This window comes from Aethalodelphis obliquidens, unplaced genomic scaffold, assembly GCF_003676395.1.
Source record: "Aethalodelphis obliquidens isolate GAN/ISIS:26980383/991018 unplaced genomic scaffold, ASM367639v1 scaffold36, whole genome shotgun sequence".
Taxonomy (NCBI): domain Eukaryota; kingdom Metazoa; phylum Chordata; class Mammalia; order Artiodactyla; family Delphinidae; genus Aethalodelphis; species Aethalodelphis obliquidens.
This window is the reverse complement of record NW_020837980.1, coordinates 5,575,054-5,599,563: the sequence shown is the minus strand read 5'-3', so window position 1 is coordinate 5,599,563 and position 24,510 is coordinate 5,575,054. Positions and strand designations below refer to the sequence as shown.

The 24,510-nt window shown below is 38.6% G+C and overlaps 2 protein-coding genes across 11 annotated transcripts in view; one reads left to right on the top strand and one right to left on the bottom strand.

Moving 5' to 3' along the window:
• MRPS35 (mitochondrial ribosomal protein S35) overlaps nucleotides 1–10,510 on the top strand; it is a 42,949-nt gene extending 32,439 nt beyond the window's left edge. For both annotated transcript variants that reach the window (XM_027129365.1, XM_027129366.1), the window contains one exon: nucleotides 8,119–10,510. In XM_027129365.1, the coding sequence (XP_026985166.1) occupies nucleotides 8,119–8,388 (270 nt within the window). In that variant the 3' untranslated portion in view covers nucleotides 8,389–10,510. The remainder of the gene's footprint in view (nucleotides 1–8,118) is intronic.
• Nucleotides 10,511–11,776: 1,266 nt separating this feature from the next.
• MANSC4 (MANSC domain containing 4) lies at nucleotides 11,777–24,490 on the bottom strand. Of its 9 annotated transcripts, none has more exons than XM_027129357.1 (6): nucleotides 23,764–24,490; nucleotides 20,384–20,438; nucleotides 18,553–19,101; nucleotides 16,466–16,525; nucleotides 15,682–15,816; nucleotides 11,777–13,259 (listed from the first exon to the last, which is right to left on the bottom strand). In XM_027129357.1, exons 3-6 carry the CDS (start codon nucleotides 18,779–18,781, stop codon nucleotides 12,586–12,588), a joined length of 1,098 nt encoding a protein of 365 aa, XP_026985158.1. In that variant the 5' UTR covers nucleotides 18,782–19,101; nucleotides 20,384–20,438; nucleotides 23,764–24,490; the 3' UTR covers nucleotides 11,777–12,585. The 9 variants fall into 9 exon arrangements, with proteins under 9 accessions (XP_026985158.1, XP_026985159.1, XP_026985157.1 ...); XM_027129358.1 differs by having other exon boundaries at nucleotides 23,869–24,490; XM_027129356.1 differs by having other exon boundaries at nucleotides 23,979–24,490.
• Nucleotides 24,491–24,510: the final 20 nt, after the last annotated feature.

Below are 24,510 nucleotides of genomic sequence, written 5' to 3'. Positions count from 1 at the left end.
TTTTTTTTTTTTTTTTTTTTTTTTTGCTATTGGGTTGTATGAGTTCTTTATATATTTTGGATATTAATCCTTTATCAGATATATTTGAGCCTCTTATTCTTTGACTCCTACTTTGCATAGATGGCAAATTATACTGTCTTATTTTCTTGACTACAAAAGTTGCCTTAGTCCATGTTCCATGGGTTGTTTTCCCTGTATGTTTTGTCCTTTTAACTAATCTTGTAAGACTCTCATTAACATGCATCTGATCTTACTGTATTTTGTTCTTCAGAATATCTGGGTCAGTGCTAGGTAACTACATGTTTAATAACATTTAATAATATTAAACTAAATGTTTAATAACAGCTATTGAAACATTGTCTATTCTTTTGGAGATCCAAAAATGGACTTTTGAAGTAGGTTTTCAACTTAAAAAGTAAAGTGACAGAGTAACAAAGAAACTCCCTTTTCAGTAATTTAAAATGTAGCATACTTGTTAGATGTTAGCAATAATTAGCTTACTGGTGTAACTTTTTAATGATCTATTAATAAAATTATTAATAATCAATAATTATGCCCAAATTTTAAGAAATATCTTGGCAGCAGTTTGAGATACTTAATTTTCATGGATGTATGATTTTGGGCTATATGTAGGTCAGGTTTTTCATTTGATTATGTGTTTTTTCAAATATTTAAAGGAAAAGTGTTCTAATGCTATATTATTTTGGAAGTTCTCTACAAACATTTGCTTCTATGAGTTTAATTCATGATGCTAATTTATATTTGACAATGTTAATATGTTAATGGAATCTGTAGGATAATATTGGCTACTCCTAGCAAGATATCATATCCCTTTATAAAATATCCCTTTATAAAATCCTTCAGTGGTTCCCCATTACCTAGCATAAAATCTAAACTACTTAGTATGTCTATTCACAGCAATTTACCACCTCATTACCAGCTACTCAGGAATTGTAGGTTATGTATCCTGTACCATAATGAACATAATGTGTTCTTTCATAACTTTGCATATGCTGTTTTCTTCGCTTATAATCCCTTTTCAAATTGATCAGACTTGCAAATTCATAGGAATCCTTTAATACACCTCAGATGTAACCTGTCTCAGATGTTTCTTCCCATCCTTTTTCCCTTCTCCCTCTGTCAGTTAGCATTCCTTTTATTGCTTTTATGGTAATTGCCTGTATACATGTCTGCCCAGCTCCATTAGACTGTGAGGTCACTGAGGACAGGACTGTGTATTTCATTCATCTTTATATTCCCAGCATCTAGTACAATGTCTGGCATATCAGCATTCAGTAAATTTTTTAAAGACTGATCTGATTTGAATTGAATTCCTTGACATGCTCAGTTAAAAATTTAGCTTTGATAACTAAAAGTATTGGCAGTAGCTTTTTAATCCATTATGGATATTTACTTTTTCCTATTTTTTATGATTTTCAAGTAACTTGAATTTTTTTAATTAGTAAAACTGTTTTTCCTCATCTAGCACAATGCCTTACTTGTAATCATGAGAAGTGGAATATTACTGTGATTCATGTTCTAGGCAAAGGGAGTTATAAATAAGATGGTAGAAGGTGACACATTTGTGTATTTAGTGGAACAGATACTTCTTTGCTTTCTATTAGATTGGAGTTCACTGACCATTGCATGAAGCAGCTATTGTGTTTTTCTTTGTATTGAATTCATGCTTACAAGGAGAAAAAAGATGATAGGGTCAAATTAAGTTATTCTTTTGTTCTTTTTTCCGTGTTTCTGTGTTCCTTGGAACACATTCTACCACTAAGAAGCAGTATGATTTGGGGCAGATTATTTAGTTGCTCTGGGCTTCAATTTCCTGATTTGAAAACAGGTAGTAATAGTACTGCGTCATAGCGTTGTTATGAAAGTTAAATGAATTAATATATGTAAGGTGCTTACTCATCCCATGCCACTTTCCTCACCTTGGCCTTCATTCAGGCCTGAATGTCCTTAGCTCGTTCCTGCCTCCAGCCTTTATGGATGCTCTTCCTCTACTGGGATCACAGTCTTCATCTGCCCGGTTCCTCCTCAACTCTAGGTTTCCTGCTAGATTGGCAGTTCTAGGGCAAGACAGTGCCTGGGACAGTAGTTGTGTAACAAATATGTACTGAGTGAACGAATGAGTGAGTAAATAATTGAGCCAGCTGCGGAGAAAAGAGAACAGGATCATGTGGGATGGAAGGCTCCTTCCTCTAGGGCTGTAGTCAGAGCAGGTTCTCTCATGGTAGGCAGGGAAGAAAAGAGACTGTATATATGTATATTTATTGTGTACATACATAAGTTAAATGGTGAAATTGTAAATGTTTAATAGTAAAGTTATTAAAATTGAAGTCTACAAACTAATCAAACTGCCTGAATGGTGATCAGTTTGAGCTTACATTGGTATTTTTAATTGCCCCCCCCCCAGTAATTTGAATATGTTATTGTTTATGCTTTAAAATTAATACATGTCAACTACAGTACAAAAAAAGAAACTCTTAAACAATTGCCCACTTCAATCCTGGGTATAATTTCAGAAGCTATAAAAATTTGGCAGTGAATTACAAGTCAGGGTACGAAATTATAAATGAAATGTAATCATAGCTGTGCTTTTTAAAAAAATGAATTTAGAAGGACACTCAGCAAATATCACAATCATTGATTAATTTTATTTTCTTCAAATGTCTCAAGTGTCTGGTAATTGTTTATTGCATGCCAGACATTGTATGTAAAAGACCCATAGAAGCTCCAATTGATGTCATCCATCAGAAAGAATTTCCTCTTTTTTCTCTTGGGCAGAGAGGGTCAGGGGCTTATCTTTTTAATGCAATCAGAATTGAGCTGGAGCAGGGCTGGGTTACAGTTTTTTAAGATTTAGTTCACCTTTGTCTCTTCTCAGGCATTTTGATTGGGAACTTGGTGAGTCCACTTCCACATCTCAAAGTCTGCTTAAGAGTCACTTGTGCTCTTCAGAAGTTTTGAGCTTAACTTGTTAACTTCTAGCCCTTCAGCAGAATCTGGAAGATGTCTTGAGAGGGAGATTGGTTGTGTGAAATAGGACTTCCTCCCTCTAGTAGGACCTTGTCTCCTAAACACTATGAGATTATAGGAGATTTGCTCTTCAGAAGCTTGATCCAGCCTCCCCAGCTTCCCATAAGTAGCCCTGGAGCTAAAACCAGTCATGTTTGGCGCTCTTCAATTCCAATCTGTCATACAAGCCCTGGGTAACAGCTCAAACCTTGCTCATTTCTCTTTTCCCGAGTAGAGTTCTTCTGTGTGGGCCAAGGGCCAGTCTGATACAGAATTGGAAAATGGACTCAGGGAAGAAAATGGCTAGGGATTTTCAGAAGGATGCTCCCCATATGCTTGCAGCCTGGAATTCACATTGATCTAGTCCGAATTGATTCTAAAACTCTCTGGTGGGACTTCCCTGGTGGTGCAGTGGTTAAGAATCCACCTGCCAATGCAGGGGACACGGGTTCGAGCCCTGGTCCGGGAAGATCCCACATGCCGTGGAGCAGCTAAGCCTGTGCGTCACAACTACTGAGCCTGCGTGCCACAACTACTGAAACCCGGGTGCCTAGAGCCCATGCTCCACAACAAGAGAAGCCACCACAATGAGAAGCCTGTACACTGCAACGAAGAGTAGCCCCTACTCACCACAACTAGAGAAAGCCCCCGCACAGCAACGAAGACCCAACACAACCAAAAAATAATAAATAAATAAATTAAATTAAATTAAATTTTTTAAAAATTAAAAAAATAAAACTCTCTGGTATATTGATTACCTGGCTTTTTTCCAGTTGTAGCCAAAGCAGAGGCATCCTGTGACCTGTTACATGCTATTTGAAAGTGGAAATCTTAATGTAAAATTAAAAGAAAGAAATTGGGAGTTTTTTTCCCTCAAGGATTTTATATTTATACCTCTTATATGAAAAATATTCTCAAGTGACAAGCATTATATACAGTGTTACTACCTTTTTATCATTACTAGAAGATGATTTTGGAATTGCTTTTTTGTTTTTCTTCATTTTCAGGATATTTTATTAAGGAGACATTTTACAAAGGTTCAGTAACAGAAACAAGTGAGGGTGCAGTTCTCAGGGGTGGTGAGAGTGGGGTGCCATCACACCGCATATCTGAAGGGGCAGGGGAGGGAGGAGCTGCAGAACCGGAGAGAGAGCTGTATGGATGGGCCACCTGACAAGAACTGTGGGGCATCCCCCCATCAGGGAGAGAGTTGGGAAGGACAACCCTGACCTCACTCTCCATCATTCTCTAGGTGTCTTGCTGGTGCCTCCCATTAGCCATACCGAACCGGCAGCCAGAATTCAAGAGGTCCCTATGAAAGGTCCATTGGGATTGCATCTTAATATATCATTTAAACCAACAGCTCTTCCATTTAGCTCTGTTCTTTCTTCAATGATAAGCCCCATTTGGATGGCAGCCATCTGTGAAAACTTACATATTAATGACTATAAAAGATTTCCCTCAAAAGAGAAATATAGTGCTAACAATTAATCTTTATTTTTCCTGCTTGAAAAACAGAAATTCTAAAGATCTTTTTTATTGATACATGTAACATAGGACTTCAAAAAAGTAGCTTTCTTTTTCTTGAGACAGGTCTTTATAAGCGGTAAATTCTCTGTGTGTGTGTTTTTGTGTTTTCTACATTTGCTTAGACATAAAAAGCCTTCACCCAAAGGAGACTGCTGGAAAACTGGAGATAATTCAGTTATTTTTAAGAACACGCTATTAACTGAGAAAATTAAATCTAATCAGTGATAACATTTATCAAGAAGTAATAAGCATGAAAAATATTACCTTTCTATCAGTGATAAAGACCTTTTGTTTTTGTATTTTTTTAATCTACATTTGATAAATATCAGTCATATGATTTTGTGAGTGGGAATAATGATGGCAAAACATTTGGACACTTCTTGTGTTTATATTTACCTTTAAAGTTTCGCTTTATTGCTTGATGGTGGTAGTGGTGCCCTTGACATGGGAACATAGATTTTGGAGGTGTGCCAGCAAGGGTTTGAATCCTACTCTTATTTATTCTTCTTCTTAATAAGTTGTGATATTAGTAGTAGATGGTTATTTAGTGTTTATTATGAGCCAGGTACTCTTAAGTATGTAGCTATTCCTTCTTTTAATCCTCAGAACAGTTCTGGGGAGTCAGTTCTTATAGAAATGCAAGCCTATCACAGTAGTAAGTGATGAAGGTATGATTTAAACTCAGTTCTGTAAAACCCCAAAGCCCATGGTAAATACTGTGCCGTACCCCTCCCTGTGTGACCTTGAGGGAATCACAGATATAAAGCCCTCTACCTGTAATTCTGAAATGAAAAAAGCTTTGGAAATTGCTAGTCTTTTCATAACTTATTTGGTGGCAAAATGAACTCTGAATGGATGAGAAGCTATTTATAGCCTTTGTTAATCCCATTTAGTGTGACTATTCATACATGTTGCTAGAAAAGTAGTAATATATTTGATTAGGGGGTGCTGCCGTAGACCTCCTCTGGAGATGTTACGAAATTTACTGTGTGCGTGCTGCATTAACTACAAGTTAAAATACAAAAATTCTGAAATCTGAAACATTCCCAGGTGACTGTGCCCCTTTATTTAACTTCTGTAATACTTAGTTTTCTTATCTGTAGAGATGTCAAGATCTAACCCAGTATGTCTTAATATGAATTATATTAAATAATTAATATATACATGTAAGTATTAAAGTACCTGGTATATAGTAAGTATTCAGTTTGGGAGATTGTTACTATTATTATCTTGGAATTTATATTTAGTTGTGCAGAGTTTGGATCCTAAAGCTAGAATATGTAGAAAACTAGAGTTTTGTCTGGCTTGTTGCTGAAGCCCAGCACTGCATTGTATCTGTACAGGATTGGTAGGAAGCCATGCCCTTCACAGAATATGTGACTTTCCCTTACCAAAGACTATTTAGAACAGCAGTAAGTATAAATGTGCATTATCCTGTAGTTTAGGATTTCCTAACCTTTTTCATGTCACTGCACACACAAAACTTCTCTGCTGAGATAAATAAAGGAGGGAGGATGCTTGTGGCTGCCCCTGCTGCACCAGGCTCACGTGGCACCTGGGTGCTCAGGGAATCAATATTATGGCATACCTATGAACACACCTTGGCAAACCAATGTAGAATTGTATATGTCAAATATAAGGGGAAGATAAAAAATGTTGAAAATTGTTAGTGGATTTACTTTGGTTATCTCTTCTGATTAAGCATCTATTTCAAGTCAGTTAAAAATCTAGAAACACCTAGGTGAAACATAATTTTTTAAACAGTTAGGTCTCTTAAATCTTGTCTTCTAACAGTTCAGAATGAGATGGAGTGACTGTTTTACTTAATGCTTTATAAAATGTGTTGACCTCTTAAGTTTATTTCACTTGTAAGTTAGAATTATGAAGAAACTATGACATTGTCTTGAACATTTAAAGCATTGGCAGGAGTAGATAGGCCGGTGATATATTTAATTTCGGACATTTTTTTTTAAGGGGCTGACATTTATTCCTTCCTCATATATTACAGTAAGAATTAGGTATGGTGGGGTAATTTTGTCAGTTATTTTTTTTAAATGTACAGATTCAGAGTTTGGCTGTTAGGAGTTATTTGCAACAGGGCTCTGGGGGCGGGGCATAACAGGAAGTTATTTCATATTATCCCTGACCCCTTGCCAAGCGAAAGCCTCCCTACTGGCTAAAAAGAGGGTGCAGAGCAGATTCTCAACCAGATACGATGTTTCTAGAATGTAAGTTGGAACATTGTCCTCCGCCATAAATTCAATATAGGGAGGTGGGGCAGACGTAGGGGAGCTGCGAGTACAGAGAGCCCACTTTGGCTCAGGAATCTGGGATCTGAGGAAACACCCTACATCAGTTTGTTTCTCTTAAAGGAAAGCGTACACAGTTTAAAGGATTAAAGGAGGGTTTCTTCTTCTTGTGGGTCTCTGTGGTGGAGGAGCTCCTTTCCTGGGCTTCAGTGATCCGAATGGGGTTTGCTGAGTCGGTGGCCTCCGCAGTGGCTTGTTTGCCTTTGGTGGGGATCCTCTTTATCCTTTGAGGGACAAATTTCTAGTGCTTTTCTATTTTCGTGGGCTTTTGGAGCGGGAGTGGGGATGGGAGGGTGGCATGGCTGGAGACCGTTTGCCCCCTTCTTGGTGCTCACTTGGCTCTGAGGAGCCTTGGAGCTCTGTCTGCTCAAGCTGTGGTCTGTTTGAAGAGGAGTTTTCAGAGTTAAAATATTATTTCTGACAGCCTTACAAATCTGCCTCACTTTTAATACTTTAAAAACTTTATAATTTAGAAGGGTTTACCACCTTCCAAAGTTGTAAGACTAGTGGATCATTCCATAATAGCCTGTGGCTCAGAATATTGTTATGTGTTAATTTGGAAAGAATGTGGCTGCTATTCAGCACTTCTCTGAACCAGGGCATATTACATATTAGCTGTGTTGCTTGATTTTTTTCAGTGTTACATCTTCATTTAAATCATAAATCTGAATTATATTAATCTAAAACCTACCAGTGTTCCCTAAAATAACATGGTAATAATTTTTGTAAGAAAAAGTAAGTAGTAATGAAAATTGTTTCCATTATAGGAACAGAAAATAAAGATAATAAGACAAAATTCCAGAATTTATCAAGTCATTATGACTAAAACTCACATAAACTTTATATTTTAAATTTATTGTAATAATTGGTCTTCCCTGTCATTCCCAGAGGCATGTTACAGAGGTAAATACAGTCTCCTTTCAACTCTCATATTTGGAACCTCAGAAATTTGAAATGTTTGATGAGTTAGAGTTTAGGGACTGGAAAGTTGCAGGGAGTGAGTTTTCTACATCTTTTGGGAAGCAGTATTGCTTTGTAAGTGCAATTTGCAGGGCAGATAAAGTGTAAATTATGTGGGTAGAATTAGTGAGTGGTAACGAGGTGCTCATGTGACAGAGTGTGCAGCCCAAAGCTGCTGGTGCAGGTGGACAGCAGTGCTGGATAAGGGAGGTCAGGCAAGGTGTACACACAGAGTGTGGACCAGACTTCGAGTCATAATTTTCAGAACTCAGAACTTGTTTTTTCCTTTCAGAAAACTGAAGAATGGGAGAAAAAGAAGACTGAAGCAGACATGGAAGAGTATGTATGGAAAGATAGCTCCTCAGAAAAAAACATCCTGGAAACCCTTCTCCAAATTAAAGCTGCTGAGAAAGATCTGGAATTAAGTAAAGAAGAGCTCCTTGGTACTGAAGAAGTTGAAGAGTACAGAAAGTCTGTTGTTAGTCTTAAGAATGAGGGGGACAATGAAAATACCCTTTCTCAGTACAAAGAATCAGTGAAGAGACTATTAAATTTGACATGAATTATATAGAAAAATTGCCTTGATTTATTAATTTTATGATATATATGTAATCCTTATCTAATTTGATATACAGTTGAAGATGTTAAAAAAACCATTGTTTTATTACATCAGAGTTAAAATTATTCCTTTCATCCTAATGTGCAAAGGCAGTATTCAGAAGTTTCTTACTTATGCACTGGGGCAATCAGACTAATTCGATCTCTGTGATTTCTTCTGGTTCTAAAGTGTTTGGATTTTATTTATACCATAACAACTTTAGTATTCATATATATACAATGTTGTTGTTTTGTCACCTGCTCCATTTCTTTCCCTACAGATTAGTACTTTTTGGTTGCTTTTGAATAATGATTTTGGTTATTTGGGAAGCTAGGCCCAGAACCCAGTCCCCTGACTGAAGTTCAGTGTTTTGTCTACATAACTGCTATCTGCCTAGTGAGTTTTTGCACATGCTGATTCTGATTAGAAGCAGGTCCTTAGCAGTATTTTCTAACCTAAAAGTTTGTTCCATTCCTCTATTTGGGGGTCACTTTATGTTGATTCAATTCTGTTTATCATCCTGGTTTCCATTTTCTTTGGCTCATTTCTCCAAGCCTAAGCTTGCAGAAAAGTGGAAATGGAGATTAGCTGGTATTCCTCTCTCTGGATGCCCCAGCTAGAACTTCCACAGCTCAGGAAAGAGATGAGGTAAAAAGACCTTGAATTTAATTGGAGTAAATGACAAAATAACTGCCCTAAGAAACATTTCATTCAATTTAGCTGTCAATTCAGTACTTTTAAGTATATCTGTAAGTCATTTCTTACCACTTAAAGTTGTCGACAAGTGATTAATTTAAAATTGAAATAAAGGAATTATGGAGGCTGTTATTTGCCTAAAACTTATTTTGCTTGACAGAATTTGAGAACATAAAATGCCAAAATGAATTTCAGAACAATTGCTCAAAAGATTTATATAAATTGAAGATATGATTTAGTACTAGCAAGGCCAAGAGTCCGTAGGTTATAAAGGACAACAATAGGGCCTTGAGTTCCATCCATTCCACTGGATGGAAATAGCGAATAAAAAAGTAGATACAACTGAATTTCTAGATCAGGTTTAAAGCATACATAAGTGTATTGAAGTGTTACATTTCTTAGAGAGTCAGAGTTGAGGAAAACTCAGGTGTGGAAACAGGATTGAAGAAGGACACATCTGAAAACAGTAGAAGCTGAGGAGAGGTTGTCATTTGGGAACATGTAAAGAGGTGGTAGATTAGGGTCCTCAGTCCTGTAGTAATAATACAGTGAAGATGGAAGCAGATGGAGTAATGATATGTAATAAAGAATTTGACCTTGCTCAAAGAGAATCTGGCCTCTCCCGTCAGCTTCTGGGAGGTAATCTGTCATACCTCATAGAAGTGTCTTTGGTTAGGGCAGGAGTCAGTCACAATGGATTTTAGGTGGGGCTCGCTACACCTGATAGTCCTAGGCATGCCAGGAAAACCAACCATGTGTTTAGGGTTGGGGAGCTTTGAGTTTCTTGGTAAGTCCACCCAGCAGCTGAGATCAACTGCCCAGGTAATTGATCAGTCATACCAATGTAATGGAGCCTCAATAAAAATTTAGAACACTGAGGCTCCGGTAGGTTTCCCTGGTTGGCGATACTCTAGACATACTGTCACACATTGGTACTGGGAGAGTAATGCATCCTTCTTCCACGGGGAGAGGACACCAAAACCTGTGAGTTCGGAACACTCCTGAACTTCATCCTTGGTGCTTCTTCCCTTGGCTGATTTTAATCTGTATCTTTTCCCTGTAATAAACCGTAACTGTGAGTATAATAGCTTTCATTGGGTTCTGTGAATTCCTCTAGTGAATTATTGAACCCGAGAGTGGTTTGGGGACTCCCCATCCCCCGAACTTATAGTTGGTGTCACAAGTAAGGGTGGTCTTGTAGAAGACTGTGCCCTTTTAACCTTTGCAGTTTGGCTAACTCCGAGCAAAGACTTGAAGACTCTAAGGCTGTGGCATTGACACCTAATGGCAAAATCTTAGAGCTGTAAGATTAATACAAAACTGCCTCAAAAGGGTAACTGTTGCTGTCATTGTAATGTTAGCAATAATTAAACAGCATTTTTTGTCATTATTTAGACTCTTGTCCTTAAGCTCTAATTGATCTAATGTATACAATGAACATCATATTCATCCTTACAATGAGGATTCTAGGGGACACTTTTTGCTGTACTGATGATATGCGATCACTTCTGACTTCAGACTCTTAAATTTCATAGCTCAGAAGGTGCTTAAACATATAGGCAACTAAGAAATAGAACAAACCTGTTTTCTTAATTGTAAGGAGCTTTAGTTTTTTTCTTTGCATATTTTCTTTCCAAAATTGGTAAATGTGTCATAATACTGGACTATTACAGATTTTTTTCCCCAAAGGTCTGGCTGTTTCAGTGCTGGAAAAATTTCGATATCATGGTTATTTCCTAAATGGTGGTAACAACCTTAGCCTTAGTTGTTGACTAGGCCCTGTGATCTTTGTTTCTTAATGTTTTAAATTCTATTCAGAAGTTCTCTTTGGTCCCTTTGGCTTCCAATAAGGACATGGTTTCTAGGCCCAGTCGTTTTTGTCTTGGCTGACTGTTCAGGTCACCTCTACAGTCTAAGTTTACTCAGTTTATCTGATGGTCAGAGGTAGGGGCTGAAGAAGAGAAGGAGTGTGTTTGTTTTCTTACAAATGTAAAGATGTTTTTCCCAAATTATGGTCATTTCTATAAAACAGTTATCAATTTTAGGGAACAAATAAAATTCTGAGAAATCTCAAGGAAGAAAAAACTTCTTTTTTTGGTAGCCCTAGTTGGAAAACCTTCAGTTTGTATATATTTGAAAGAAAATTAAATAACCTTTTAAAAGAATGTCTATACAAATAATTTTTAAAGACAGCTTCCTGAATAACTTAAATATTTTAAGGTAATTTAAATCTTGATATCCCCCCCAAATTGCCTGAGTTTTTTTCCCTAATGTATTAAGAAAGAAATTGATAACATTTATGATATGTAATATGAATAGCAAATTAATGTAAATCGATTATATTTTAAAAATTCAGACTTATTTGTGGTTAATATTCTGAGGGAAGAGTGCTATTTTATTAATCTTATAATAGGATTTCCTCTTTATTCATTATGCTTAAATGGCTGTCTTTTCAATGTCCTCACATTAAAAAATATTTTCAGAGATGAGATTAAGGGCCTAAAGTTTAAGATCATTAGAGACTTGAATTACAGTTTTCTACACTTAAGAGTCAGAGTATAAGATTTAGGGGTGAATCTGGTGTAAGTGGACAGCGCTTGAAATACCTAGAGCTAATATTTGCACCTGGGAAAACAACTTATACAACTGAGGGACATAAACTAAAAAACTCCCAAGATTTATTCAACAGAAGTCAACAGAAAACTCAAAGATCTTAGTGCCATAATTATTGAGAGGCATGTCAGTTTTTGAAAAAGAAGCTGATCGATTAAGATTGAGAAATATTAATCAATTGAACATAAAAAATTATATAAAAATCAGGAAACTTTTGCTCATGCGTTAGTAACTGTAATCGTTTATAGTGCTTTTCTGCTCAAGCCACTAAAAGATTTCATTAAAATATGTGACAATAATGTGACCTTGACAGGAACCAAATATGATGTTATGGTGTTTTCCTCCCTGTATCTTTTTTCCATACTCATTGAGAAAATGGAGGCTTGTAGTCCAACAGTGATTTTGAGCATGGACTTTTGAACCATGTTGCCTATTAAGTCAGGCTTTGCTACATACTAGCTGTGTGACTTTAGGCAAGATACTTAGCCTCTCTTTCCTCAGTTTCCTCATCTGTAAAATGTGATAAGAACAGTGTAATAGTTAACAGTAGTATACTTATCTCACAGAGTTCAAGGAATCAACAAGTTAATACATGTACAGCACTTAAAACTATCTCTTACATGGTGCTGAATAACTGCAGAGATTAGAATTTTCGAACTTCAGCAAAAGGTACACTATTTAAAAAATGGAAATAATCAAAAAGACAATTATGTTTATCAAACATTGGCATTCTTTAGAGATTGGTAAGAATGGGTATCTGTGCTTTTTGTTTTTTTTAACCAAACTGCCCTCGTCTTACAGAAAACTACAAATGATACTCTTAAAAGCTTACAATGCTCACATCTTTTACCATTAAGAGCGCTCCTTCAGAATGGTACATTTTTTAATTTGCTTGGATCCTGACTTTCTCTGTCCTAGTTTATACTGGCCCTGGTGCTTTCGACAGCATCCAGATGCCAGGATGACTACACAACAGCAGAGGAAGGTGACAGAGGTGCAGAGGACCACAGGAACCAACCACGTCTTGGAAGTCACAGGTGCCCCATCAGGTGTTGTGTCTTCATTCTCAGATGTACGGTTTCTGCTGTTGTACCCTTTGGTTTTGTTCAGTACTTGTTTGCTACTGTTGAGTTGGGATGGAAAAGGCACATGAGAAAGTTTTGTGTCTGTCGGCACAAAGAAAGGAGAAATAGTCTTGTTATCTGGATTGCTGATGAACTTGGTCCTGGCTGACACCATATTTACGTTTGTGGGAATGGAGTCATTCAGAGAAATGAATCTTGCCCAAGAGTCTGTGGTTAATTCCTTGGAATACCTAGTATTATTTGTGGTTGCAAACAAATCTTGATATGTGGTTGAAGATGGAGCCTCTACTGATGGTAGCATTTGGTTTATCATGGTCGTTTGTTGTTTATCTAAATACATAGCTTTTAGAATCCTTAGTCTCTCCCGTATGTTAGATGAATAATGGGTGTTTAGATATGTGGGCAGTGATTGTTCAAAAACCAGCAAATCTGGATCTACACCTGAAATATAAATAAGGCGTCATTTAAATTTTATTTTTAATTTAGAAGACAGGACCTTAAAGTACAGTTTGGAGAAGTCTTGGATTTTGCCACTATAAGTTATTGAACTAAGCTAATTTCAAGTTCCACCTAATTTCAAGTTTCAGCCTACTTCTGAAAGGCTTAGAAGCATACTAGCCATGTTTGAATTTTTCTTAACTTTCTAAGACATTTTCTGTTGCAAACGAACTTGGCTACATCACACGTGGAGAAAACTGCCAGGGCTTTTGCGCAACAATAGCAGTATTGGGCAAGAGCTGCAGAAACAGTAACCATCTGATATGTATGACAATTAAAGTCAAACAAAATGGGGCCTGAGAAGTGTAACTATTCAAAATTATTAGCAGAGCCCTAAATCTCATCCCTTCCCAGTGCCTGAGGGTCCAGTGCCTGAGGACCTTCAGGGTTCTCTCTCTTCTTGTAAAACTCCTGTCCCTCTGGCTTCAAAAACTCTCAACAGCTTTACAGTTGTCACACTGTTTCCCTTTCAGTCTCTCTTGAGCGTGCTCTCACTCTCAACACACCATCACCTACTCCCTTCCTTTCCTTTCTGACTTTGTTTTGTGCTTTCTGTCATTTTGTTTTCATCCTCACTATTCTGCCAATTCTGCTTCTGGGGTGATCAGTACTTTCCCTATTTCCTGATCACTGTATCTCATTGCTTTGGCTTCTCTCTTGTTCTTGATACTGATGGCCACCTCTCCTTGCATTCTTCTCCCGTGACTCCCTGGACCCCAAATTCCTTTGGCACTTTATCTCAGACTGCCTGCCTCTCGCTTTTCCCTTCCTTTGTGCTGGTTCTCTCCTTGGTCCTCACTGATTGTCCGATAATCTTTAGTCTTTAGTCCTTGGTTTTCTGCTGTATTTCTCGTCATCCCATACCAACCACCCTCCCACCCCCGGTCACCAAAAAGATTATCCTCATCAACTGTCACCACTACATTGATGGCCCTGAAATCCACATCCCCAGTTTTTTCCTCTTTCTTGAGCTCTGATCTCGGTTCTCCTGTGCTCTACTGGAGGTTCCCACCTAAACATCTCACATCACCGCTGGCATTCTCAAAACCATCATCTGGTCTACCTCTTTGTCTTTTTCAGCAGCATCATCATTCTTCTGTCACCCATGCTGGACTCTGCACTGCAACGGGATTTTTGAATCCTCAGTTCTCTTCTTCTTTATCCAAAAAGCATCTAAGTGCTATCCAAGCCCTTCCCAATATGCTAGCAACCATCCCTCCTCTTCGCTGCAACTACAGTCACCTTGTCCAGATATAACATTACCCTGACTGCATTTTCGAATCTGCATCCTACACATAATTTTCCTGGGCTAAGATAACCAGACATCACTTTAATGATAGTGCTTTCTCATGAAATACCTTTGCTGGTCCCATATTTCTGACAAAGTCAAACCAAAACTCTCCTCTGTCCTTCTGTTACCTGGCCTACCCTATCCTGCCCATATTTCCATTGCAGCCCCAAATGTGCCCCTATTGGAGCCACACCAGTGTTTGTGCTTTCCTGGGGTGTGATACGGAGCTCCTTATCTTGCCTCTACCTGGCCTCTTCCATGAAGCCTCCTCTGAATAATTGAGCTTTCTTTAGTCTCCCCTTCTTGTGAGCCTTTGTACTTGGGGCAGTATCACACATTTTTGTATTTAATTGTACATCTTACACTAATTGTAAGACTTGTTGCATCAACTAGATTAGAAGGAGCTCGAGGGCAGAGATATGGCTGTAATCTCCTGCAGTGTGGAGCACAGCATGGAGCATATGTGTTCAATAAGTACAGACTGATCAAAAAATTCACCTCCTTTGTATCGTGTTGGCAAAAATCTATTCTTCGATGTTTACTGATTTGTACCCTGAGATTATATACACGGGAAAGGACACTTAAATATGTATTTTTCTAAAGGAAAATGCAGTCGTTATCTTGGGACCAATGCTATGCTAATGTGTGGCTGTAAGTGCATTTCCCCATCCCTGACATCCATCTTTGTAGAATCCTTGTATACAGCATCAGCGAACCTCAAAACTGACATTTAGCATTTTCTTTATTTCCTAGTGGTATCCTTAACCACTACAGTAGAAGTACCTATTTTGGTTCTTGCTGAAGGCTCTTGGAATAAATGAAATACAATGCTCTTGTTCAGTCACATATGATTTGTATCTGGGATGAACTCATCCTTGCTGAACATGCCAAATGAATGGGAATTTCCTTTTAGTTTTCTGCCCTGGAAGTCCCAAACTTTTCCAGACAGACTTCACTGGGAAATAATGATTTAGATTCATACATGGCTACTGCCCACCAATTTCTAGGTTTTATGCCTCTACTAAAATATCACTGACATTCTTCAAAATACATACAAAGGACATAAATCATTACCGTCTGTTATGTTGTATAAAATGGCGCTGGTTCCGGGCTCCAATATGCAGCTCTCCAGGGTTGGGCAGTGAATATGGAGGCAGTTGACATCGCCATGAATAGGGTCGTGGAAGAAGACAGCCAAGTTACAGAAAACTGAAAAGGAAGCAGGCAAAGTACATCTGCAGATGGTCTTGATTTCTGCAGCTTGATGAGCTCTGAGTAGCTTACATCTCTTTCAAGAGCACTGGATTAACAGTACGTGGCAGGGCTATGTTCAGACATCTTACAGAACATTATGAACTATCGCAAATGCTTCTGTGAATATGGGAAAATGCCTCTTCAAAAAAATAGCTGCAAGAGGGAAGAGATATGGGAACATATGTATATGTATAACTGATTCACTTTGTTATAAAGCAGAAACTAACACACCATTGTAAAGCAATTATACTCTAGTAGAGATGTAAAAAAAAAAAAAGAAAATAGCTACCAATATTCTCAGTAATCTTTCACACACCCCATGCTACACAGATTACCTGGAATCATTTCCCAGTCCCAGTATTTTATGTTCAGGAAAATCCAATTGGCTACAAAAACCTCTGGGGATTTATATAGATCAGATTTCTAGATGCAATACCCTCTCAGAATACTAAGGCACTGAAGTTCAACAGAGAAAGAAAGAGGGAAAAAAATAGACAAAGCCTGTAACAGAAGGGTGAGTGATAGGAAGGGCAAAAACAGTAATGACCCGTGTTGTTGGGAGAGGCCCAGGTGGCATAAAGGCAGCAGGCTGGGTGAACATTACCTCGACCCCGACTGCGGGTGTGTGCTAACCCCATGCTGCAAAGCCACGTCCAGTGAAAAGCTGATCGGTGTCATTCAGAGAGGAAGGGAGTAGACAGACAAGGTGGTTAGCATTTGGGATTCTAGTGTGGAGGGGCTCCTCACTTGCTCTTGCCGGCTCCCCTTTTCTAAGTAGATTTGCTCCATAAAAGATACCGTGTTATTTCTGGAAGGTCAGATTTGTTGAATGCAAATCTTCAGTCTGTCCTCCTTTAAGTGCAGCACAGATTTTCCTCCTGCTGTAGTGTAGTAGGAACCATGTGATGGGAAATATTCATTGGCCCAAAGGTATCAGCTTCTTTAATAAAATGAGATTACGGAGGGAGAGTGTACGATTACCAGACCTCCGAGTGTGCCTACAGCTGCTGTGGAATTGCTGGCAGAACCTGCTCTGCTTCTGTGTAAGGTTAACTGCGGGGGTTACGTCTCCCCTATTACTTCTGGGACACCCCGTGTTTCTACACTCTATTTTTCCAGAAGGAGACAGAATAGGACAAAAGTCAATTAATAATACATTGCTAATACATTATAGATTACAAATACATTCCCTGAGGACTGTGCTGTAAAGTTTAAGGAAAAGGAAGAAAGAATATTCAAATTTAGACATCTAAATTTCTGATAAAGTAGTGGATGCTGTAGGGAGCAATTTTTCAAGCTCTTTTACATTCTTCATGCATATTTCAGAGTCCCAGTTCTGAGTAGGTTAGCTATTGCAGGATTGTGCATTTTAAAGTTCTGGCTTCTAGGTAAAAACTGGGATGTGTGTTCATGCCTTTTCTTCTTCTGGAGAAAGAAAGCCACAACTTGGAAGCCACAGAGGCTCTAAAATCCTGGAGTTCTACTGGATGCTTTTAGTATCCCCAAAAGTCCAGAGGCCACAGCTTCCCTGGTGTGGAGAGTCAGGTAAATTCATGCCATGGGAAAATGCTGAAAAGGTATCACCCCTCCCTCATCTCCTCTCAGTGAAGGCTTCTGGGGTTATAAGCATCTGAAAGCAGAATATCTAGATTTGCTACCTTTTCCAAAATTTCCCTTTTATAAATTAATTGCTCTCTTCTGTGCCTGATTAACTTTTGAGGGCTAAGCCTGTGACAACTTCTCACACTGTGGTCTCTTGACAGTCGGTTTAGACTCTCCAAGGAGCTCCAATTTGCATCCCAGAAATCTTACATGGATAATTGGATAGGAGGCATTGGCAATTAGAGTCAGTAAGAAATCACGGGAAGAAAATGTGGAACAACAAGAGAATTATTTTAAAGTGCTGTGTTGCTTTTGTTGTTTCTTTCCAAGTAGCTTTCAAATCTTGGAAAAATGAAAAATAAATGAAGTCTTTAATCAAATGTAACTTGAAATTCTGCAACAATGAAATGTTTTCCTAGTTATAGGCCTTGATTATATTATATGAATGATATTTAACCCTGAATCCAGATTTCAGACAAAAAAAAAAATTCTGTTAGGATATTTTGAAAACTAACTTTCTCTCTCTCTCATTCTCTCTCTCTCTCACACACACACTCTCTCTCTCTCCCTCCTTTCCTTTCCTTTCCTCTTTTTCTAGTTGACATATATTTCCCTATTTCTTTCAAAACATGAATCACAATCTAAATTCCTGTTCAATACATCCCCACACTTGGTCCACCCAAGCAAGCACATTTCAAAAGTGTGATACGACACCAATATCACCAAAAGAACCTTGAAAAGGAAATATTTTTGAAATCATATATGCTATATTCTGGGCTATAGAAATATTGTTAGCCAGCCCTCAAGGCAATATTTTCATTTAGCACTTTAGTGAAGAGAAGAGGTTCTCTGTTACCTATAGGTTCATAGCCTCCCGGGTCATTACTAGATTTGTAAATGGAGCCTGCACTGGCCCCAGCTGCAAAATCAGTCTCAGTGTCTCTCCCTCTCTGCCCACTGCCTCATCCCAGGGCATCTTGTTTAGTCCCCATCAACTGTTCACTGCACCCTCTGCCTAAGGGTCCTTTCTTAGGTCCTCATTTTGCAAGTTTCCCCTGATTTTTGCTCAGGTCTATCATCGACACTTACCATCCTTCCTAAGACAGCAGCTCCGACTGCACTTCTGACCAGTGCTTTCGGAATAATACTTCAAGAACTGGGCCCCCAGCTTCTGAGACTCCTCCAGGTCAATTAGGAGACCTGGGAAGCGTCGGATCCAGCAGTCTCTGTAAAACACAGTGGGTGAGCAGAGAGAGTCTGAGGTCCACCCCATGCTTAAGAGCAAAATCACGTCTGCTGCCACGACCACCACATGCATTTCCCTGGGATGAAGACTCGGCAATAAGTCTGATGACCAGACAGACGCTGAAGCTGACCATCAGGGTTTAGAATGGTTTCTGGAACTTCAGGACTGTTGCTAAGGGAGAAGGCTCCCTTGGAACTGTGTGAAGGGTCACTTTCTAGAAAAATGAAGCGGCTCTTTGACTGCACGTCGATTTTTCTTTTGTTTCTTCCCAGTTGCACCCCAGGTGAACATTTGACTTGCTGCTGTTAATGCTGAACACTTTCCAGGCCATTTCAATACTCTGTCCTTTAGCCTTTGGAAGACGTAGATTCTTTCCTCTGCTTTTATTCTTTCTGTGAAAGTGAAGTCACAGACACCTTTTACTAAGTAAATATAAAGGCAAGTTGAAAGCCAAGAGTGTTTCTGAGGAAAACAATAGTTTAGTCACTTGATGTCAGATAAAGGAAGGATCCATTTCACCAGGAACAAGACATCATTTTGTCAGGACACTTCTATAAAGTTTTTTAAGAAACTTGTGACTGCAGGGTTTTTTTTTTCAATTATCTTATTTTCTTTGAAGTTCTAATTCAGGTTCACTAGAAAACTAGTTTGAGCATGGGTTTAAATTCTTTGTTTTCACCAAAAAAAAAAAAAAAAAAAAAAATCAAAAGTAAATGAAAACTGAAAATGAAATAAAAAATTTAAATTTTGCAGTGATTTTGAAAACACTGAATATGAATCCTGGTCACTTCTTAGTGCCAGGCATTTTTTTGCAAAGGCTAGCTGCAAGCTTTTTAAAAAGAAGATTAAAGATCCAGCCAAAAGAATATCCTTATAACATAGATGAAGCACAACAGCCATTAAAGTGTATTTTGTTCAATCAAGACTAAAAAGCATAATTGAAAATTATGAAGTTCAAACTGGGGGTTGCCTAATCTGTTTTCTGATATTTATGTTTTCAAGTTACAAAGAAGTCTTTGGGAAGCACACACATAAAGGCATCTCTGAGCAGATGTAGTTACAAGAAATGTGCATTAGGGAAATAGTTTTAAATTTCTACATATTAATAAAGTTACTTCCACTGCAATGCCAAAACATTTGAAAAAAATATTAAAAACAGTGAAAATGGCTTCCTTTGTGAAGACTGTGTGTTCCATATCCCATACATTCCAAGATGAAATTAGTTCAAAGCATGGAACTGTTGCTTTTTTGTATCCATTTTTATACAAAACATTAGTGGTAATTAGTTTGGGGCATAAAGTACCATACTGCTCTTTTAAAAAAAGAAAAAAAGAGAAACTTTTTCTCTCTTGTGATCTGTTTCTCTTATACTTTTTTGCACACTCACTTGACACAAAAATGTTAACATTCTTTGAACTTTCATCTCTTCACCTGTCTACTAATAAGTTTAATAATCATATCTTTTGATTTTTAGAAGCATAGTATTAACGATTGATAATAAAGAGGATGACAGTCAAAAGAGAGAATAACTTTAAAAAAATTTCACTTTCTTCTGAGCAAAAATTATATCATGGACTAACACCTAACCTTCCATAAGCCACATAAAATGCACTAAAAATAAAAAATATTTTATTCTAATGAACTTCTCTTAGAAAGCAAGTTTCAGTGGCTTACCTGCAAGCAATCTGACTGTTTCATCTGTTCGGAGGAAAGAGGGAAGAGAGGTTTCCTAAAGGCAAAACAGGAGACAGATGAGGAACAAAAGAGTACTCCCTGTTTTACCATGAGGTTCCATAGCTATTTTGATTAGTTCATGCCCTGGGGACATAAACCGGAACGTCAACTTTCTAACCTTCTAACCTCCACATCTTTCAGTCGCATTAAATGTGGTTTCTTTCCTGTGATATATAATTCCTTGAAGTTCTCATGTTCCCTGCAGGGATAATGGAACAATCCACAGTTGTTTAATCCTTTTGCTGTCAGAGGATATTCAAGGGGAGACCAAAGTTGCATTTTAAAGAATCTACAAGTTCCAATGTAAAAGCAGGCTCTAAAATTTTTAAAATAAATTTTGGGGTGATTGATAAACATTGAGTCTGGAAACAGGTAACTTCTTGGAGCTGGGTATTTTGAAAAGGAGAGATTAAAAACTGAACAGCAGGGACGGAGGGAGGAAACTTCAACCAACTGAGATGTGGAGCAGAAACATCCCCGCATGAGCCTGATTCAGTAGCTCTGGTGTGGGAACCAGAATTCTTATTTTTATAAAAAGTGTCTCAGGTGGTTTCCTAAGATGTTTGGAAAACACTGAAATAGGTGACTGAAATAAGTGAAAGTTTTGCCTACATGAAATGCTCAGCCTGAATTAAATAGAATCATTTTAAGAACTGTGCTACTTTAAACTCATTTAAATTGCCCCCTATGCTTTAATGAAAGCAAGATATTTCAGTTTTGCTTATTAAAAAAACAGAAAAGAAATAAAGTTGATTTAGAAGTATTGGAGGTACTAAAAAATAGAGATTAAACAATTTTTAAGTGGTAGTGAAGTAATAGCATAGGTTTCCTAAATTCAAAAGATTAAAAAAAGTCAATATGTCATCCTTGTTTTAAAGATGCTAATTGTAGTATTTACTTAACATTTTCATTTCCTCAGTTCATAAAATTGGTGGAAATCATTTTGTAAAATGGGGCCTGAGAAATTGGAATATATCATTAATTATTAAATTGACATGCATTCACTTAAAAAACCCAAACCATACCGAACAGTACAATAAGAAATAATAACCATCCAAGATCTTACAATGTTAACATTTTGGTAAACATCCTTCCAGACATCTCCATTCAAAAAATAGATACTTACATACAATTTTACAAAAATGGATTCACACTGTTTCAGAAACTGTTTTTTAAAAATCCAGTGTAAATTACATGTTCAGTGTCTCTCAAGAAAGCTCTACATCTAAAATTGTAATAGCTCTATGGTATTTCATTCTACCCATGTACCAAAATTTACTCTGAGCCATAGTTGTAAAAGAGTATTAAAACAGATTATAATCTACGGAGAGCATTTACAACATGTAATAAACTTTCAATAAATGTTAGCTACTCCTAACATTATACATTGTTTTTCAATTTTTTTATTATTCAAAGCAACACTGTGACAAACATCTTGTACTTTGATTTTTTTCCATTCTAGGTCAAAAGGTATATATACCTTCCATAAAAATTCTTGAAGAAATAGCCTAACTCTGTGTTTGACCATTACTTTAGGCTTTTGTAAAACAGATCATCATGTGTTTGAAGTGAATCATGGTGCCACAAAGGCCACTCTTTATTATTCATTAATCAGTGGATAACTATAAAAGTATACCTCCAGCTATAGACAAGCAACATTTTCATGAAGCTTAAAAATAATTTTTTATTTAAAATAAAGTTTATCTTGCTTTGACTTTGCATTTCTAGTTTAACAGAAAACTTACTTTGTGAGTTATTAAAATGACTTGATCTTTAAGAGGCTTTCAATTCTAAATGAACTTATGTCAGGGGCCAAAAAGCTTACAGGATCAGTGCCCAGTACTGTCAAGCTGACAGTACTGGGCACTGATCCTGTAAGCTGACAGATTACCTGCCCAAGATCTGCTCCGATAATATTACTGTCCGTGAATTGCCTTTCTAATGCACATGGTTTTTTTTTTTTTTGGTCTGTTTTTAAAAAGCAAGAAAATACCAGTCTGAGGCATATCTATGATGGCTGGGAAACAAAAGCATCCACTGGTGAAAGATTCTAAAGGGACCAAGGAGAGACTAAGAGCCTGTTCTTTGCTGCCCCACTGAATCTGGCACTGTCGCTGATGGAGGGACAAATAAATCCCAGGTCCAAGACTCTGACACAGGGGGCAACTTCCAGCAAAATTTCCCCAGCTAAATGCCTAATGCTGGACGTGGAACATTAGAGGATGCTAAATTCATGACCACCTACCCCCAAAGAACCTTAGATGTCTCCACTACATGCTCATTGAGAAAAGAAGTGTGAAAGGGCCAGGTGAGAACTGAATTGTATCAGTAAGGATTTAAAGGCCAGGTGAAACAAGGTGAAAGCTAGACGTTTTTCCCAGGATCCAAGAAAATATCTTGAAAGAGGCAAGTCATAGGTCCATTTTTGTTTCCTTCACTTTTCCCAGGGAGGCCAGAATCTACTAGAATTTTTTTCTATGTCTTCAAAATTTTAGTTTCTTGTTCATGGTGTATTATAAAGAAAATAAGGGATGACAACACCTCACTGTGAAGCTGTTAGTTACGCAGAAAGAAGTGCAAATGTAACCGAACAATGTGTTGAAAGAATTTCATGTTTTACGACGTGACTTTCTCCTCTGTTTTTTAACCCTTCCCCTTCCTAACATAAAATGTTAATTAGCTTTGTAGGAGGTATCTTTTGTTTGAAATACCGGGCAATGTACTTACGAAGAAGTTACTATTTAACAACTTGTCATTCATGAAGAAAGCTAAAACTTGTTAAAAAAAAAAAAAAAAGTCCAAATACATATTCTCTCCCCAAGTAGAGGACTACTATTTGGTTCTCAGTCTCTGGTCTGAGAAAGTTTCCAAGCGGTTTTTGGTTAAGATAAGGGTGAACACACACACACACACACACACACACACACACACACACACACACACATTGCTCCCTCCCAATACTATCCCTTCTTCTACTCAAAGGTAACCTAACAATTACCGCCTACTCCCCCTTTTGAGGATTAATTCATAGCTCATGAGCAGCACAAGATCCTTATTATTCGGGGTGAGGTTTCTATTTGCAATGTTCGGTGTAAGAAGATGGGGAAGTAGTATCCTTCCTTATGAAGTCCTCAGACTGCAGGGGCAGGGGTAAGGGAGGGGTAAGAGGGTGGCGAGAAGAGCCACCTCTGAAGGCAAATATGCGTAAAAGCGGCCAGACCTTTTGCTCAGAGGTAACATTCCGTGATGGCTAGTCCAACCAAACTGAAATTGGGAATGCAATGGCTGTTAGAAAATATTTAAAAGGCACGTGATCTAACTTTATTTAGTTGAGTTGTACTTCTTTCTTTTAATAGCATAAAGAGAACAGGCCCCAGCAGCAAATACAAGCTCCTCTGCTTCCCAGCCCTTTCTATCGGGCGCACCCCGTGCGCCGAGACCTGCAGAACCTGCTACCATCTGGCTGGCCCTTCTTCCTGCAAGATGGCTCCTACGCGATGACCATTCCGAAGAATCAGCTCGAGGTGCCACCTACACGCTCAGAGACGGCCCGTGTGCCTCGGCCCCCCCGGGACACGATGCCGGACTCGACAGGACTGGCGATCCCCGATGTGATGTCTTTTTGACTCCCGGACCCCGACTTATTTCATCCCTTTCCTCCCACGCCCGTTTCTTTTCCTTATCCCTTCCCGCTGGTAAGGCGCCTTGGAAGAAAAGGCAACCGGCTTCATCCCGCCTCCCGCGCGCCCGGAGCATAGCCGCAGATCCGGCGGGCGGCAGGGTCTCGGCGCCCGGCGCGCGGGGGCGGCCGCGGGGACGCGCCTTCCCGAGGCCCGCCGCCGAGGCCTGCCACCTCCTACCCTCCGCGAAAGCCGGAGCCGGGCGGCGGGGGTCCTGCGGGCGGAAGTGAGAAGCCAGGCGTGGGAGGAGGCTGCCTGCTGGGGGGCTGGGATCCCCTCCCGGCCGACGGCCCGGGACGACCCGAGCGGGGAGCTATAGCCGCCCGGGCCTTTTTTGGCGCGGACGGAGGCCGGAGGGGCTGAGCCGCCGGTCCCGGGGGGGCGAGG

Bases quoted from the DNA above. Each gene is read 5' to 3' on its own strand.
- MANSC4 (XM_027129357.1), bottom strand. From the start codon at position 18,781: ATGCATGTGGTGGTCGTGGCAGCAGACGTGATTTTGCTCTTAAGCATG. The intron at 16,526-18,552 runs GTAAGTGTCGAT...GACACCGATCAG, and splicing joins CTGCTGTCTTAGGAAGGATG to CTTTTCACTGGACGTGGCTT. The intron at 15,817-16,465 runs GTAATGTTCACC...CTTCCTTTTCAG, and splicing joins CACCCGCAGTCGGGGTCGAG to TTTTCTGTAACTTGGCTGTC.